Consider the following 17411-nt stretch of genomic DNA (forward strand, 5'->3'; position numbering starts at 1 on the left):
AGCGCATCAGTAATTATATCAGCGCCGCGACTGACAGAATGGATTCTCTTTCTCCGTGGTATCAAGCTTGCTCAGACTTAACCGCTGTCTCCTTGGCATTCGTATCAGACAATTTACGACACGTTCGGTATAATCGGTCGGTGTTCGGTATGGGAGAGCGGAGGGAACAATGGAATGCAAAAGAAAAAGAATATATAGAGAGTGCATGTATCCGTATATTCACCTGTTGCGTTTTCTCCGCTGGGCCGGATACGCGCGTCGTACCGTCCTGGTCCTAGAATGGTGTCCAGCACTTCCTTCTCCTTCGCCCGGTAATCCACCTTTCCCCCCTTTTCCCGCGTACATCTGCAATCATAGGCGAACAATCGCGGTGAGAAGCATCCCAGCGCCGGCTGAAATCTGTGCGTTCTACGCCCAGCCAAAGAATGCTGAATACTGATAAGGCGAACTTTGATGTCCTGAAGCCTCGAGGCTCTAATCTCTAGGACCTTTGAGCAACATTCCCATCGGCGCTTACTATTCAGAGATTCAAGTGTACTGATCTAGATCGCGCCTCTCTCGTTGAATCGCTAAACTTGTATTTAATTTGAATTCCATGAATTTTAACACCGATAATTTTCAGAAACCCCGCGGCTCGCGCGGATTTCGAATAGGTATACCGAGAGGTGCATAGGGTGTTCCAGGAATAAGAGTACAGAGTTGGGGAGCTTCTTGCGGAAGCACTTTGGATCGCTAAGGAATTTTTAATAACTCGTAAAGAAATGGTAAGACCTTTCCCCTTTCTTAAGGGGGGAAGCTTGTGTAATCGGTCGAAAGAATCGAAATTTTTTACTTAATCGATAGTACGTCATGTGGAAAATATGTTCATAAAGCGTTCGGCCGAAATTTAGACGCTGAAGGCCCGTACAGATAATTTTCGTGCCCCCTCCATCCTCTCGTCGATAAAGCCTCAAAAAAAAACGAAAAAAAAATTTTTACCAACTTTCTTCCATAAACAGAACGAGAAAATGTTCTGAAATTCGCCGGTTCTTGCGTACCACCGCTTAAAAGCTCGTTATTTTCACAATTTTGCACTATTTTTTTTCTCCAACTGCTTGGTTTCTTCGTTGTAGGGGAGGCCGGGGCTAAAAGTTCCGATTTCGATAAACCATAAAAATGACTGGAAAATAATGTAGTTATTCTCTTCACTATGGACTAATTTCTTGTTAAATTTATTATATCTTCTGATTTTAAGCTTGTGTTGAATATATTGTAATAGGTTTCCCATAGAAAGTAATTTATTTGTGGCTGATCGAAGCGGAACTTCTTACCCCTACATGGGGCAAGTTGTTATCGCATTGGGGTAAGTTGTTACTATGATATAAGAGTTGCCTTTTAATGAAATATTTCATTTTCTAATGAAATAAAGCAGAATTTTATTAATAATGGTTATTTATGAAGGTTCGGACCAACAAAAATGTATTATCTTTAAAAGAAAACCAAAAGCGACAGTTTTTATTTATCTTTACGCATAACTTCGATCGAAGTCGTGTCCCTTTCCGCCTTTCATTCATATGTTCGCATCTTAAAGCACAGCGGAAACAATTTATACATTTGCGGTAGGTCTGTGACGACAGCACCCCCAAATTCGAATTTTCATAAAAACTCAACGGCATTCGTTTGTCCATCGTTTGCCCACGTTTGCCCATAAAAAATTTTTTTTGCCCACCCTCCAAAAAAAGTTATGAACAAAATAAAAAATTTGTCTTCATCACTCACGATGAATTCATTTCAATTTTTTAAAAGAAGGATACGAATATACCCGATCTGGCCACGTTTGCCCACTCTCAGATTTCATTTGCCCACCCTCCAGAATTTAAATAAAAAATAAAAACCGCGAAAACATGGGTATAGATGAAGCGATCGCGTTAAAGTTCGATTATTCTCGAAAATATTATCAAAATCGTTCTTTCAACGGTGCAGTTCGTTAGTTTAGATGTAGAAGAGATTTGCCCATCCATTAATTTCGTATGCCCACCCTTCAGAATCGAATTATTAATGAAGATAGCCAAGAAGTGCGGTACCCGTTAAAGCGATCGCGTTAAAGTTCGATTTTTCTGGAAAATATTATCAAAATCGTTCTTTCAACGATGCATATCGTTTGTCCAGATGTAGAAGAGATTTGCCCATCCATTAACTTCGTATGCCCACCCTCCAGAATCGAATTATTAATAAAGATAGCCAAGAAGTGCGGTACCCGTTGAACCGAATACCTTTCCGTTCGTTTTTTCCCGAATGAATTATCAAAATCAATTGTACTTACCGTAAAGGTTGAAGGTGTTTGGTGACATTTTATCCAAAAAATGTTGCACACACTTCTTTCTCACTTTATTGGAACGACACTTAAATTTGTATCGCTCATCGAACACTTCACACTTTTCACACATCTGCAGCATGTGCAGAATAACACCAGAGTGGTTATCTAGTCATTTTTCACTAATTACCGCAATGATATCGCACAACGGAAAATAATATAATCTCACAGTTACTTCACAAACCGTAAATGAATGCACGGTCTTGCAAGAGTTGCGTCCGAACTCTGTAGACCGACCGACTTTCGTGCGTCGTTGGAAGGAATTCGAGGGTATCGCAGACATCTGTTTACGTTTCGGCACGTTCGATGACGACACGCAGTGTTGATACCCTAAAGGGTAGCAGCGCCGAGTGCCACTGCCGAAACGTAAACAAATGTCTGCGATAGTCTCGAATTCTTTCCAACGACGCACTTCTTGGCTATCATTATTAATAATTCGATTCTGGAGGGTGGGCATACGAAATTAATGCATGGGCAAATCTCTTTTACATCTAAACTAATGAACTGCATCGTTGAAAGAACGATTTCGATAATATTTTCCAGAAAAATCGAACTTTAACGCGATCGCTTCAACGGGTACCGCACTTCTTGGCTATCTTTATTAATAATTCGATTCTGGAGGGTGGGCATACGAAATTAATGCATGGGCAAATCTCTTCTACATCTAAACTAACGGACTGCATCGTTGAAAGACCGATTTTGATAATATTTTCTAGAAAAATCGAACTTTAACGCGATCGCTTCACCTGTACCCTTCTTTTCGAGGTTTTTATTTTTTATTTAAATTCTGGAGGGTGGGCAAATGAAATCTGAGAGTGGGCAAACGTGGCCAGGTCGGGTACATTCGTATCCTTCTATTAAAAAATTGAAATACATTCATGATGGGTGATGAAGACAAATTTTTTATTTTGTTCATAACTTTTTTTGGAGGGTGGGCAAAGAAAAAATTTTTTATGGGCAAACGTGGGCAAACGAAGGACAATCATTTCCCACCGAGAAATCATTAAAATGTTTTCATGGGGGTGCTGATGCAAATTTTTTTTTGCCATAATTTTTTTTTTGAAGGGTGGGCAAACGAAATTTTTTTATGGACAAACATGGGCATACGATGAACAAACGAATGCCGTTGAGTTTTTTTAAAAAATCGAATTTGGGGGTGCTATCTTCATAGACCTATTTGCGGCGGGGCAAGTTTTTACGGTAACAACGTGCCCCAAGTCACGGTAACAACTAGCCCCTACCGACACATGTAGCAATTTCAAAGACTATTCTGCTTATACATGTATTCAAACGATAAACCCTATTACACCATGTTCTTAAATGTCATTTGATCCATAAGAACGATTCAATCTATAATATCGACGTTAAATAATTGAAATAGACCAAAATGTAATGATAGAAAAATTTTTACTTATCTGGTACGCGACTAACAGGTCCTTGCTTACAACCACACAATTCGCTGTCGCGGACGCAATTAAAATGGGCGAGAGAGTGGCGTGATCAACTCACGCGGAAAAAATAATTTAAAGTACAACGCTCTTTTTATTTTGAAGATAGAGCCGTCGGAACAACTTACCCCCGGAACTTTTAGCCCCGGTCTCCCCTAGTTAAGTACAACGGACACCAGAACCTACACCGATTTGCAACTCCAGCGGCGATTTTATAACATAAATTTTGTACACAAACATATCCCAAATTTTTGAAAAGATTCGTTGCGCTGGCTCTTTGAAAAAAAATCACAAATTTGTTCCTTTTTTTAATGCGTTTTACACAAGGTTCCGCCCTCGAGACGAGTAGGCTGAATCTCTCGAGGCAACTTATTCCTGAGACACGATGTACAAGTGGGAAACGTACCTTGATGTATGTAGCAGGGCCGTTAGTAACACCAGTAACTTCAATACTCCAGGCCACATTGCGGCAGCCTGCGAACAACAAATGCCTGGTTAATAACAGAATTTCACGACGAATCTTTCCAATGCTCATTTTATACATCGACATGGAAGCTAGAATCGCTTCGGCATTTCCACATAAATTACCAGCAGCTTTCTCGGAATCCAGTTCCTTTGAAAATCCCGTTCGGTGAATTCGAGTGCGAAAAAAAAAATGGGGGCGAAATTTGATCGAGCCGCTTTCTCCCTCGTTAAGCAAATAAAAATTCCCCTCGACCGGGGAAATTACATCGCGTCGTGTTTGCTAAAACTCGTTGGAGACGGAGCGGAGGCTCGTATCGACGCGTTATTATTTTCCCTCCGTAAGCACGTCGCAGCCTCATTCGCCCCGAGTTTATAAATATTCATAATTTACTTAACTTCCCGAGCACGCGACCAACCTTTGCTCCGCCGCGGCAGAATCCTCGAGAATTCGGAGGAAAATAGAAACGGCGGTGTTTCGCGTGCTTGAAACGGCGCCAACACCCGCGAATGGGGAGCGTTTGTTGCGCGAAAATTTTGCCTTGTTCATTAGCGCACAGTGGCGAAACATGCCACGCGATACTGCATTCCCACGGCACGTAAAATCGCCGTGGAAAATTCGAGGGGAATTGAACGCGCGGAGGTATTTCTTGCAAGCGAGAAGACAATTTTAACATTGCCGTTATGTTACTTCGTAATTAACAATTATCGTATTAGTATCGCGTTATTACGAAGGCCCCGGCTACGTACCTAATCTGAACGCAATTTAAGCCACTAACAATAGCTGTATCTAAGAATCAAGGGATATTGGAAAATTAGCGTCTCAGAAGCAAAATTGGCCAGCGCCACTTTCTGCAAATTTCTTAATTTTAGTACTCAGGAAGTGCTGGATTAAGCAGTAAGCAAATTAAGCGCGCGCTTAGGGCATTAGGAGAAAGGGGGCATCATATAAATCTTTTGAATTTTAAAATCTAACTTTTGTGAGAAATACTTTTTAGTGAAATTGTCGAATTAGTGCTTAACATATCAATTTCCTCTATTTTTTATTTCACGGAGTGGATCAGCTTGGCTCCTGAAGGGCCCATACTCCAGTACACATCGCTATCCAAATTTCAATGGCCAACTTATTGTTACTAAGAAGCTAAAGTTGAAGAAAAATATTTGGATAATGCGATTGAACACGCCTGCTCAAGCAGGGAATACCCATGCGAGAGAAATAACAGTGGTAAAGAATTCGATATTCCCAGATTTCTGGCTCGCCCGACAATGCGCCGACCTATTCTACTTGCCGCAGCCACGATCGCGATACTCGAGGCTCCGCGCGCTTCCGTCAAAGTCGATGCGCGACTTGTGTCGAAGGGAGCTGCTGTTTCGCGGCCGCGAAATATCGTTAATTGGACAACGAAATTGGAACGATGTTAACGAGAATGGGAAACGGGAAATTAGAGCACGCACGGCGCTCGCCAAACAATGGGAATCGGCTTCGAAATTATTCAAACGAAATCTCACTCGGCTAAGAATTATTTGCTCCCGACTGAAATAACAGAGATATGCGCGTTACGGCCGCGTGAAGTGCACCCCCTCGACGGACAACAAAACAACGAGTGTTTTTCTTCAATTAAAACGATCATTAAACACAGTGCCCGCATTCCATCGCGCCGCTCCGTTCTCCTAACGCATTATCCGCTGTTTTTCTGAATACTGGGTTACTCGTAGCATGTTCGAACGGTATACAAAATGATCCCCAATGAGTAGGTGTGGTGGTAGGTTGATGTGTGTACATAACATAATAAACCACCAAATTAAATATTATTATGCGTATTCTTCGCCACTGATTCCAAAGGGCCCTACAGAGATTTTACTCAGGGAAAAGAAATTTTAAAACTTCGTCATTTATTTCACCCGTGCAGAAGTTCAGGACTTCGAACCCCCTGCCGCGCGCGACCCCAGGAATTCAATTTTATTCGGCGGGTATCTATATCGGCGATGGAAGCGCATAATTCGAAAGCTCTATTTATAAGGATGCCATTTATGAGAGGCGGCCGTGAATGCCCACGGAGGATCGATGAATGGCGGCAGAAATTTGAAAGAGATCGCGGGTCGAAAGTTCGCTCGGTAGCGGGCGGCCGACCAAGGGTTAAAAACTCGATGTGGATCGAACGGGGAGGGGAATCGGGCAAGGCGAATGTTTGACGTCGCGCGGAACGGCGCTGGTGGGTTAAACGGTCCCGTTTAATTACGGGGATCCGCGGTGATACGTTAACAGCATTTCGACAGGACGCGAAAGGCAAATGATTGCCCCGCGCGCGCGTCCCTCTGTATGGTCGCCGCGAATTAGGTCACCGCCGGCGTGTACGTGCGAAACGTGTTTGTATTCCTATTCCTCGAGAGTGCTCGAGCAAAGAGCGAACAAATTTCTTTATCAAACAAATCCTCGATGTACAAACGCGTTTTTAAGTAATTGCTTCCTCCTCCCCCCGGCCCCCTCTGCCCAACGCCGCCCTGTATCTACGCGCCAACTCCATCCGGCGTTAATTTTAATCAAACGAAATACGCGCGGGGCGTTTCGGTAATGTAAACGCGAGCTTAATCGAATGACATGCGGGGAGCAAGAAAATTCTCGGTGAGCGTAGATCGGTAAGTTGAGAGATACTCGCGATGATATTCGCGATGGAATTCGGACATGGATGTTGGCATACGTCGTGTTTGTATTGGAATAAGTTGTACTTGGAATCCGACAATGAATAAATGAAAAAACACGGGCACTCGACGAGCGCCGCCGTACTACTGGAACTGTAATTAGCAACTAATCTATAACAAGATCCGTTGTTCTTTATTCATTGAATACTCCTTTTGAGGTCATCCATTAATTGTCGACACGCCGAGCTCTCGAGGTATCAGCCGATCTCTAGTGCGCGTAATGGCACAAAGGACTATTGGCTTAGTACCTGAAGAACTGCATATCTCGGACACTATTTCTTTGCGGCTCCACGTCCGGCAGAACATTTCTGCCCCATTTCGTGCGCTCCGTTAACCGAGTAAGCTTGTTATGGCGAAAGGGGGCCTTTAATAGGCGAGCGGTAAGAGAAATATAATAAATTCAGAGATGGAGACTCGTGTCTCAATCTATCTCCAACATTTTAATGGAACACAGGCAGTAAACGCTCAAGTTATCTTTCCGCAGTAAACATATTCCATCGCTAAAGCTCCCCAATGGTAGACGAAAATAATTTCCCGTCCGATAATTGACCCTCGCACAGCTCTGTGTGTTCCTTGGCAAGCTAACGCTGCGCGCACGGCTCTGAGTTATTTTATACTCCTCGACGCCTGAGAAGGATTACAGTCAAAACAAATACCGGGGCGATCCGTTTGATCGGTTACAGCCGAAGCCAGCCGTAGCGGTTACAAGGCGAGAGATAGCGCCGCGCGGACGCTCGCTAACGAGCCAGGCGAGCAGCGGAAGGGAGTGAAAATTCAGGCGGTTTCGGGTTAAGCTGGCCCGCGACGGTCAAGCGTACGGTTCGCAGCAACTGGGCAAGCAACATTCATGCGGGAGTCGAGGGATCCATATCTCTGGCGTTACACGCGATCCCCACCACAGCCTCCCAATCTCGTTTCGTCGTTCTATCGTCGCTATCCGCAAGCCCCGTGATCCTCGTCGCCCTGTCCGTCGAACCGTGCACCTTGCTCGCCCAGCGAGCACCGTCCGTCCGCCGATTTTACTATCGATTCCGGTCCCCGCATCCTACCACCGTCACTTCCATCAGCCCCGGGAGACGGACAGGGCCCCCCCACCGATCGCAACCTTCCGCGCTGCTAGGAACCGCACCGAGTCCGCTTGGATAAAACGAACCAGTGCCATGGCTAACGCCGTTACCAATTCCCCACTCGGTTCTACGTTTCGCGATCTACGGTGTGCGTGGGTGGTGGCCATTCGAGGCACCGATACGCGCCCGACGAGTTTCGAGACGAAAGTTTCGCTGTCCGGCTGCTAATGGGCGTTCTCGGTTTTATCGAGGTGAAACAGGATGTTGTCCCTTACCTGGAGAAGCTGATAATCCTAGGCAACGAGGCTTCCGTGGCGCAGTGATACTGGCATGGCGCTCTCCGGTACGACACTGGAGCTCTACTCGACTCGTCAAGTGTCCTGCCTCGGGAAGGTTCGTCTCCTGGACTGCCACCGTTCAGAAACCTACATACACTCACACCTACTACCTGGTTGCTGCCACGCTATTGATCTCTGGCCCAGCCAACCCGCCGACCCACGCACGCGCTCACAGTTGCCGCGTCGCTTTAGCAACATGACGTCATTCCTTTCCCCGGAAGCCCAAGCCCCCCGCCGGCCCCCCGGCCGTAACCAGCTTTCACGCTTCGTCCTTTTCTTCTCCGCTTGGTTCTCGGTGCCGGTAACCGGGAATCGCGAGCGCCGCCGCACTCCACCTACCATGTGTCCCACCCACACCACCGACACCCGCGGACGCTCGCGACTCTCGGCAGGATCGCGTCCAGCCGCAATCACGCGCACCAGAATCTCCAGGGCGTCGAGAACCTCCCGTCGATATCCTGTTCAGAATTTTTAATTCATTCCCCGCGGGACACTCCTTCGGTGAACGCGCCTCTATTTACTTCACGCTTGTACCTACGTTGTTTAATTGCAAAATGTATTAACGATAGGAGTCGATACGAAAAGGTAGTTTATGGCGAGAGTAGGATCGATCTAAAAGCCATCGGGGCTCGATTGGCGAACACGAGCGATCGTATTGTCACGACTTCGATTGTTCCTCGATCTGCTTTATCGATCGCGGGGGTGGCTATCCTGACATAACCTTAATTTAATTGGTCCCGTTGCGAATTTGGAGGCTTGTATGTATATGTCGATATGTCGGATCGAATGAGAAACTGAATGCAAATGTAGCTTTAATGAATCACTTTAAGTACTTAGAGATGGATTTCTAGAAGCGTCTAAACTCCTCGAAGCCGCAGAAACTTTCGAGTTTCGAGAATTTATATTTTAACTGTAGTCAATAGAGATTTATGCAAAAATTATGCTCACATCGGTTCTTAAAGCAAAATATTCCACTCACAACTTTCGAGAGTTTTAAGAATTAGGTCAAACCCACCCCTAAAATTTGTAGATGTTTTTTGCAATTCGCGGTTGCAATGCTATTTACACAAGCACTAGGCTGTATATATAAAGACACTTTAGATTGTAGGTCAGTAATTATTCAGATTAACCAGTATGGAAATCGAGATAATAAGAGGTCAAGAACAGTATTACAGAGAACGCTACGTTCTTCTATAATACCGTTATGCGGTATCTCCCTATTAAAGAAACAATGCATATTTTTATAATTATTATTCTGTAATCAGTGTACAGTACATGATACATTATATCTTACAATACATTTATATGCAGTCTACTTGGTTTCTCCGACAATGGTATAAATTGACTGTAAAATCAGTCAAATAAAGGACTTCTGAATGCAACATTAATCAGAATCGCATATTTATTAACAGCTAATTAAATGGTGTGAAAACGCATTACAAGATGTTCCTCAAACCCGTTCTAAACATACCACCTCTAACGTCACGCCCAGTACGTAGTTTATTTCGTTCAGCTGCTGTCGCGAAGTTTATGGATTTCATTAAGTTCTCGTCCAAAGTAATCTGTTAGGAAGAGGAAACAACGATTATATAGTAATCAAAGAGTAGCAGAGTTTATTGCAATTATCGGAAATACACTTACGTGGGTCGTGAGGCGTTCCTGCTTCTTAAGATTCTCGATCAATTGATACAGTTCTTCCAATCCTTCTGCGTTTTCACCTTTCAAGTCATCTTCGAGCGCATAGATCTGATGCACAAAAGTAAAAAGTCAGATTGCGTAAATATCTTCAAAATGAATTATTATTTCATACATTTGATCGGGTCGCTCGATCTTTTAAACTACGGTCGTGTTCAGATATATTGGCCGGTGAGTTCGGTTTCGCGAGCAGCGCGCGAGGAGAAATCAGCCACCACCACCTGACACGATCATGGATTGGCAGTTGAAGTTGCTGCCGGATCTCGTGCAACGCCTGGAGAAAAAAAAGTGGGGGGAACCGGCTGACCCGGGGCCCGACTCCTGCGGCTCTCGGAGTGGGGAAGTTCGACACTCCTGTTCTACGCTAAGAACTCGGTTTGGCCTACGCGTCAGGAGCTTGGCGCTATCGTATGGTGGGAGAATACCCTTCACGAAACTCACCGGCCAATATATCTGAACACGACCTCAGAGAAAATACTTGATACATACCACGTCGGCGAAATAAGTTTGCCTGTTGGTAGGTGTAGTGTCTTGTTCCAATGTTTGTTTAAACAGAGGGATTATTTGTACATATTTCTTCAAATGCATGTATGCCAGAACTTTGATACACCTGACGTCGATGAAATGTTGCCTCCTCACCGTAGATAATACTTCCACCGCTATTTCCGGTGAATTTTGCTTTATCGCTAGAGCCGCTAATAGCGTAGTACTTCTGCACGAAGGCGGAAAGCTCCTGTCCGTCATACATTTCCAGTATTTCAAAGCGCTTTGGAATGCCTCGGCGTTATTCTGCCGGAGCAATCAACCAGAGATGTAATTAATGTTAAACAATGTATAAATGCAATTCTGTAACGTAATCCTTACTTGTTTATAAAGCGCGCCAAGCATTACAACAAGGCAATAACTGATGAGACCTGTTTTCATGTCGGTCTCTAACGCGGATTCATAAATCTCTTTCATTTCATTGTACATATTGTGCTTGAATAAGAGGCACATTAAGAGTTGGAACGTCGCTCTCTGATTAAAGAAGTCGTTGAACGACGGATTCTTAAATGCGGACAACGCGATGTTCGGTTCGTTTAAATAATAAAACATCCTCATCACCACTGGCCCGAAGGTGTACGTTCCAAATTTCAGATCCTTGTTACAAGCGAGGTACTTCTCTATCATTTTAATTATCAAATGCATATCAGTTTCAGTGTTGTGGGCTAAGTGTAGCATGGCTTTCAGGTCCTCCGTGAATATCACACCATCCTCTTTGTCGCAAACCTCCTGCATTTTATTACGAAACGTATCCTCTATTGACATAAATTGATTGCGGAAAAGGAATCTTGTGTTTTCATAGGCGGTCACGCCTAACGATTTTTCCGAATAAAAGAACCGAACTCCGGCTAAAGAAGACGACAGAACATGTATTATTTGAAATGAATTAGGAATGTCTTGGGATACGCTGAAACGTTAATCAGTTTCAGTGAACATTTCGTCGGTATTATGCTACACCTGCACATATTAGCTTATCAACAGATAACTTAAATTCTCACTGTACGATTTGAGGTTAAAAAGATTACATACCGTTAAGAAAGTTAGGTTTAGTGAATACATTGTTTGCCAGACCAATGTTTAATCTGCAGAGTCCTCTTATACTGATTGCCATGATTCAATGTGTAAATCAATGTTACGTCGCGTACGAATTACTCTTGAATAACTGCAGGAATGAGGTAACGATCCAACTGTACTTCGGATGTGTACGCAAAAGAACAAAATTTCTCCCGTCTCGGCGGAAAACGTTCTACTAAACTCTAGCACGTGGCTTCCGTTTTCGTATACAACAGTAATATATAGACTAACTATGTTTTGTTTAACAACCCTTTAATACAGACAGTTTTATCATGAAATAATTGAAAAATCAGTACGTTTCGTTTTTACGAGATCACTTCGGATTGATAAATCAATATAACACATTCAATAAAAACGCACACGCAATGACTAGTGTTTCTTTTAAACTCCGTTATTTTCTTGCAAAACGTAACAATTCTATAATTAAGATAAAAATAACTTTGCCATGGAAGATCGTTTTGTCCGTTCATTCGTATCAGTCGACTATCTTTGTGCTGTTTCAGCAAAAAGGATGAATAACTTTCTACTTCAAAAGATAATTTTCGCTCCTACGAATTTTACGATTAATTAAATGGAAAATACAATTTCATAAAATGGTCTTGTACTAATAAAATAATAAGTAGGATAGCTTTAAAATAATAAACGTTTAATACACTCATGAGTTTACATTGCAGTAATTCTTACTCCGAAAAGTAAATAACATTTATAATTTTCAATTGAATAAATCTTTTCAGTAATAATGTTATTTATTCTATTTAAGATATCGCACAATTACTGAATATAGATTTTTATTAAGCCTTTACTTCCTCTTATGTTACATTATACCACAATACAATTTATTCTTACTCATCCGCATTTCCATAATCCTATGTTAATCACAATTTTTATTGTTTTTAACCCTATAATATTAAATTATTATATTTTGCTTACTGATTCCTGTGCAATTACTTACATCGAGCAAACTCATTCATTCCAGATCTCCGTTAAATAAAGTACACTATCAATTAGTAGACAATTAGAGAGAAAAGTAATTGGATAAATTTGGATTAGCTTGATTCTTTGAAAATACAAAGAATGGGCAGTTAATAAGATTAGTAATTAAAAAACCTATCAAAAATATTGTGAACAGAACACTTTGTATTATATATATATATATATATATATAGTTAATATTTTTTTGCAGGGAAATTATTAAAACATATAATATTGACTAATTCAGAGTGTTTTCTGGTTTACGCAATTGTTTCTCTTTTGTTTTCTCTTTTCTTTTCAATTGATATTTATTTGAAAGAACAACGTTGCGTAAAGTAGAATGAAGGAATCTTTTATTAACAGATTCCTTTGGTTTTATCCATCCACTTGGACCCATTATCTCCGCCCTTCTTGCACCGAGTTTCGCTTCTTCCAATAATGCTTCAACTGCAAGCCTAATATATGATTCTTATTGTCAAAAGGTTTAATATCACCCTAAATTTAAACGATCACTGTCACATTACCCGTTTACACTGTTAAATAAGAAAAATGAATGCATATGCCGAAGCATTTACAGTGGACTTACCTGTTTAAGGTTTCGTCATCCATTTTACAGAAATTTAAGCAATTTCTACGACCTTTGTACTCGAAATGTTAATGCCTTCGTTGGTTAGAATTCTGACTGATTGTAAAACATCTTTCTTAATTAAATGAAAGTACTGTAAACGCAAGTGATAAATGTACCTGTTGAAACAAATATGCTTTACAATAAAGTTCGATCGCATTCGAAAGGTGAGGGAAATAGTACTATACAGATTACCTATATCAAAATTGCAATTATATTTCAGGTTTACATATGCTTGTGACATAAATAATAAGTGTTAAACAAATTAAGCAGAGGTTAACTTGACGTCATGACTGTAAACGATTCTTACGAAAGTCTGCACCTGCGTTCTCGCACGCGTAGCTTCGTTTAAACGATTCCGAATTAAATCCGAGAATTAAGTTTTCAAACATTACACCGATGCTACTTGAAATTCTTTAATTATTATTTATTTTGGCTACAGATCAGCGCATTATTCTGCAGAATCTCTTAGTCGTGCGAACGTACAGTTTGAGACATTCAAAGTAAGAATTGTTGCGTCGTAAAAAAACGTAAAAATCAATGAATAGAAGGATTGTTTACAAATGTATCACGCGCAAATCTCTGTTTTACAATAATGCGTAAAACGAACTTGATTGCAAAGATTTTACGGAACAATTCAGATTTTTAACAACTTTCAGATCACGTTATTTTTAAATGATAATGGAAGATCCAGAATTGATCCAATTGCAAGATTTGAAAGCAGAGTTACTTGAGAAGGCACACGCTTTAATTGCAAAATTGAAGAAGCAAGAGGCAGATGACCAATCATTGATTACTTTAAAGTTGTATCCCATTAATTTCTCGTTTATAGTTAATTATTTTACGACTGTGTATTTATAAGTGACGCGGTAATATTGTATTGTCTTTTTTTACAGAGTACCAAATAATATTAATAACGCTAATAATTCAGAGACAAAATTATTCGGCCAGTACGAACAGAAACTGTGCGAAGTTTCCCGTCAGGTCTCTGGCATAACATTTGACAATGTAGATAGGAAGTTGTTGCGGGATAATCTTTATCAATACACAACCAAGTTAGTAACAAAGAGTCTCACCTGCCTGGTTGAGTTGAGGGTTCAGTTAAAGGTACACGTACAAAGTAACAGAACTTTAAACAGCGAAGGCAGAATTCATTATACGCTATGCTTTTATCTTATTTCAGGGGGAAGTGGAATTTAAAATTGACGATATAACGTGCCACTTTACAGAACTCGATAGATGTTACATGTTAGAGATCAGTCCATGGGTACAGAACTTTACTAGAATGAAGAACTTCTCTTTCCTTACATCTGGTATTCTACAGCTTCTGTAATTTATTTGCGAGACAAAAAATATGCGTTACCATATGTTTGCTTTTTAGCAATTTCACAATACAACGAGCAGAATATATTAAGAATGAAAACAGTATGTAGCTTGGAAGATAAAAAGTACGTCACCTCCAAACAGAGCACAGAGAAAAATGGTGGAATTTTGGTGCACGTACATTCGCCTGAAAATGAGGAACAACAAGTGTATTTGGAATTTCAGTGGTCGCTACAATTTATAGAACGAACTTGGCAGATCGAACATTTCTTTGTTATAGAACCTACGAATGCAGGTAAGACATGCAACAACCTCGAGAAGTTACTTGTAACATTTTACGATAATTGTGTATTACTTTCAGGGATGGAATTCGCGAAGGAAAACCAGGACCTGCTGCAGAATTTTTGTCAAAAGAGTATCAAGAAACCGGAGCTCTTGGATTTGTGGCAAAAGCTGTGTTCGGTTATCGATACATATGAAAGTAAGAGTAAATCCCAAATGGATTGCGATACCGACTAATTAATCATGATCAGTGTATTATCATCGTTACATTCAATCGCGTAAACGCTAATAAAGAATATAAAAATTCATGTACATTGTCCTGAAATGATCAATAAAGATTTGTTTCACACATACCCATTGTGTTACGTACATAACGTTAATACATAATACACAATTCGAGGATATACATAAATATACATCTGCGCATTAATCATATATTTATACTTGCTGAAACTGTAAAAGCAGTTTCCACATTAGGCCGTATAACGTCTTCGTTCTGTAAAAATAAGGTAACTACAGTATCGCAGGTTATGTTTACAATCGTGAAATTAATTAAATTCATGAAATTCGAGAAATCGTGTATGAATATTACATTATTTATGCAGAGAAACTATAAAATTATATATTTTGTGATTCTTGTCTGATTTAAAAAGTATTCCTGGACCGTGACTTTATATGCTGTAATAAGAAGCAGGACAGTAAGAATCCCCAGTGGCGCAATCGGTTAGCGCACGGTACTTATAAGACAGTAATTCTGTGAGCAATGCCGGGGTTGTGAGTTCGAGCCTCACCTGGGGAATGTTTTTTTCATTTTTTCCCTTCAATTATCCGAACCACTCTTTGCATGGAATTATTGATATATATATATAAATAAAATATATATGAATGAATATTACCCAACTATATATAGGGTAAAGGTACCAGTAATTGACCACTTTTCAGAAAAATGTGAAAAATAAGGTTTTTAGAAGTGGCGAACTGTGGGTATTAGGAGCCACGGCGTGCTGTTGAAAAGAGATAATTGCACTTCTAAAAACCTTTTTTTCACGTTTTTCTGAAAAGTGGTCAACTACTAGTACCTTTAGCCTAAATTGAGTGTGGTTAACTAAAATTTTGTAAGTGTAAACACTGTAAACTAATGCATTTTTTATCTCTTCAAATTCCACTAAAAGTAACTTGCAAGAATTTGTTAATATAGCATTAAACCAATATGTTTTCTGTCCGTAACAATTTTATTTATACATGCCCATTATTTACAAGATGAATGCGAAACATAAATAGAAGAAAATAGGAATTTTAGCCTGTAGACTCTGCCTTTGCATCTTTGTCCGAACCAACTACTGCGGCGTCTCTCCGTTTTCTCCATGCAATCATATGCGTCCTTGGATGTACAGGAAGGAAGCCAGAGAGTCCTAAGAGTTCAGCGACTGGTTTTGAAATGTCTACGGATGTTTGGCCTAGCCAATACTGTATACGCTCCAAATTCAGAGCGACTAATTTTTCGTTGTATTGGTTCGGTAGAGGATCATAACTGCCCAATTGTTCGATAGGCGGTTTACGTTGCTCTTTTCGTGTCTAGAACATAATCGCTTACTGACCTATCTCCACAAATTCAATAGAAGAGTTTTATCATAATAAGTATAATTTCTATGAAATCAGTATGAATATTTGGATCATCAGAATTTGCGTGCTGCTTTATTGTGCGTATAGAAAAAGTCAAAATCTACTTAGTTAATACATATAAAAGATTTTCTATTATAGAGAAACATGATTATCCCCAGAATGACCAAACATTCAGAGAGAGAGAGAGAACTTACGTCCATTACAACAATATGATAGAATGGTCTGTTTGAGCACCCGTAACGGACAAGCCTTATCGTTTTATGGAAAGGTGTATTACGACCAGTCCCAGAGGCAAGGTGTAATGGTAATCGTGGCATTCTTCCAAATATCTCTTTGAATTATTCCGTTCGATTATTCTTTCACTTATAGATTCAGGTTATGTTACGCTCAACAAATTTTTCAGCAGAGCCGATATTAACAGACACCGCCTATTCGCAGACTTTCATGATGTAAAACGATAAAACTGTAATTCATTTCATATTTCTTACATAAACTGCATAAAATAAATGTATGATATGGAAAAATAAGAAACTCTCGGCTTCTTTTAATTACGATCACAAAATACAGTGCAGAGAATAGAGTGGAAACTCACATCACGGATGACCACAGCAAATTCAAAACAACGAATTCGGTAACCCACACTGACTCTGCACTGATGCCAAAAAATGACTTGGATTGGTTGATTCTTATAGAGCTATCTTCGTTTCTATCAGAAACAACCAATCCAAGTCATTTTCTGACACCAGTGCAGAGTCATTGCGAGTTACCGAATTCGCTATCAGAATTCAAAAATCTACATCAATTTTTGAAAAATAAATTCATTCGATACAACCGATCGAAATTATTCTTAAAATCCTGAAAATTAAATACAGATCATTAGAAATGGCTCAAAAGTTAAGAAAAATA

General features: G+C 40.5%; 4 protein-coding genes, 1 long non-coding RNA gene and 1 other non-coding gene across 13 annotated transcripts in view; 2 read left to right on the plus strand and 4 right to left on the minus strand.

The window, feature by feature from the left end:
* The window catches only part of Gluclalpha (glycine receptor alpha 1), a 40978-nt gene extending 32357 nt beyond the window's left edge, over positions 1–8621 (minus strand). For 2 of the 6 annotated variants that reach the window (XM_076823848.1, XM_076823852.1), the window contains exons 1-3: positions 8306–8617; positions 4208–4275; positions 224–345 (exon numbers count right to left, since the gene is read on the minus strand). In XM_076823848.1, the coding sequence (XP_076679963.1) occupies positions 224–345; positions 4208–4266 (181 nt within the window). In that variant the 5' untranslated portion in view covers positions 4267–4275; positions 8306–8617. Of the gene's footprint in view, positions 1–223; positions 346–4207; positions 4276–8305 lie in introns of all 6 variants that reach the window. The other 4 variants (XM_076823850.1, XM_076823853.1, XM_076823849.1 and 1 more) reach the window with 4 other exon arrangements.
* A 983-nt stretch (positions 8622–9604) lies between these two features.
* LOC143375097 (pentatricopeptide repeat-containing protein 2, mitochondrial) lies at positions 9605–11855 on the minus strand. The gene is made up of 5 exons (XM_076823864.1): positions 11636–11855; positions 10928–11454; positions 10553–10852; positions 10010–10114; positions 9605–9930 (listed from the first exon to the last, which is right to left on the minus strand). The coding sequence occupies exons 1-5, from the start codon at positions 11715–11717 to the stop codon at positions 9805–9807; spliced, it is 1140 nt and encodes a 379-aa protein (XP_076679979.1). The 5' UTR covers positions 11718–11855; the 3' UTR covers positions 9605–9804.
* A 1400-nt stretch (positions 11856–13255) lies between these two features.
* Positions 13256–15719, minus strand: LOC143375107 (uncharacterized). Of its 2 annotated transcripts, none has more exons than XR_013086809.1 (3): positions 15475–15719; positions 13473–15395; positions 13256–13396 (listed from the first exon to the last, which is right to left on the minus strand). It is a non-coding gene; the product is annotated as an uncharacterized LOC143375107 (long non-coding RNA). The 2 variants fall into 2 exon arrangements; XR_013086810.1 differs by having other exon boundaries at positions 13473–15378; positions 15475–15718.
* LOC143375100 (uncharacterized) lies at positions 13939–15235 on the plus strand. 2 transcript variants are annotated; one of them, XM_076823875.1, is made up of 5 exons: positions 13939–14080; positions 14174–14384; positions 14461–14590; positions 14659–14895; positions 14962–15235. In XM_076823875.1, exons 1-5 carry the CDS (start codon positions 13953–13955, stop codon positions 15117–15119), a joined length of 864 nt encoding a protein of 287 aa, XP_076679990.1. In that variant the 5' UTR covers positions 13939–13952; the 3' UTR covers positions 15120–15235. The 2 variants fall into 2 exon arrangements, with proteins under 2 accessions (XP_076679990.1, XP_076679989.1); XM_076823874.1 differs by having other exon boundaries at positions 14659–15235.
* Trnai-uau (transfer RNA isoleucine (anticodon UAU)) lies at positions 15588–15681 on the plus strand. The gene is made up of 2 exons: positions 15588–15625; positions 15646–15681. It is a non-coding gene; the product is annotated as a tRNA-Ile (tRNA).
* Positions 15720–16095: 376 nt separating the features above from the next.
* On the minus strand, positions 16096–17092 carry Mrps16 (mitochondrial ribosomal protein S16). Its single transcript, XM_076824775.1, has 2 exons — positions 16700–17092; positions 16096–16457 (listed from the first exon to the last, which is right to left on the minus strand). Exons 1-2 carry the CDS (start codon positions 16820–16822, stop codon positions 16179–16181), a joined length of 402 nt encoding a protein of 133 aa, XP_076680890.1. The 5' UTR covers positions 16823–17092; the 3' UTR covers positions 16096–16178.
* Positions 17093–17411: the final 319 nt, after the last annotated feature.

The sequence above is a fragment of the Andrena cerasifolii genome, chromosome 12 (genome assembly GCF_050908995.1).
Source record: "Andrena cerasifolii isolate SP2316 chromosome 12, iyAndCera1_principal, whole genome shotgun sequence".
NCBI classification, from domain to species: Eukaryota; Metazoa; Arthropoda; class Insecta; order Hymenoptera; family Andrenidae; genus Andrena; species Andrena cerasifolii.

Bases quoted from the DNA above. Each gene is read 5' to 3' on its own strand.
- LOC143375097 (XM_076823864.1), bottom strand. From the start codon at position 11,717: ATGGCAATCAGTATAAGAGGACTCTGCAGATTAAACATTGGTCTGGCA. The intron at 11,455-11,635 runs GTATGTAATCTT...CGTCTTCTTTAG, and splicing joins TAAACCTAACTTTCTTAACG to CCGGAGTTCGGTTCTTTTAT. The intron at 10,853-10,927 runs GTAAGGATTACG...TTGCTCCGGCAG, and splicing joins TTGGCGCGCTTTATAAACAA to AATAACGCCGAGGCATTCCA.
- LOC143375100 (XM_076823874.1), top strand. From the start codon at position 13,953: ATGATAATGGAAGATCCAGAATTGATCCAATTGCAAGATTTGAAAGCA. The intron at 14,081-14,173 runs GTTGTATCCCAT...CTTTTTTTACAG, and splicing joins CAATCATTGATTACTTTAAA to AGTACCAAATAATATTAATA. The intron at 14,591-14,658 runs GTATTCTACAGC...TTTGCTTTTTAG, and splicing joins CTTCTCTTTCCTTACATCTG to CAATTTCACAATACAACGAG.
- Mrps16 (XM_076824775.1), bottom strand. From the start codon at position 16,822: ATGCCACGATTACCATTACACCTTGCCTCTGGGACTGGTCGTAATACA. The intron at 16,458-16,699 runs GTAAGTTCTCTC...ATTATGTTCTAG, and splicing joins ATCATATTGTTGTAATGGAC to ACACGAAAAGAGCAACGTAA.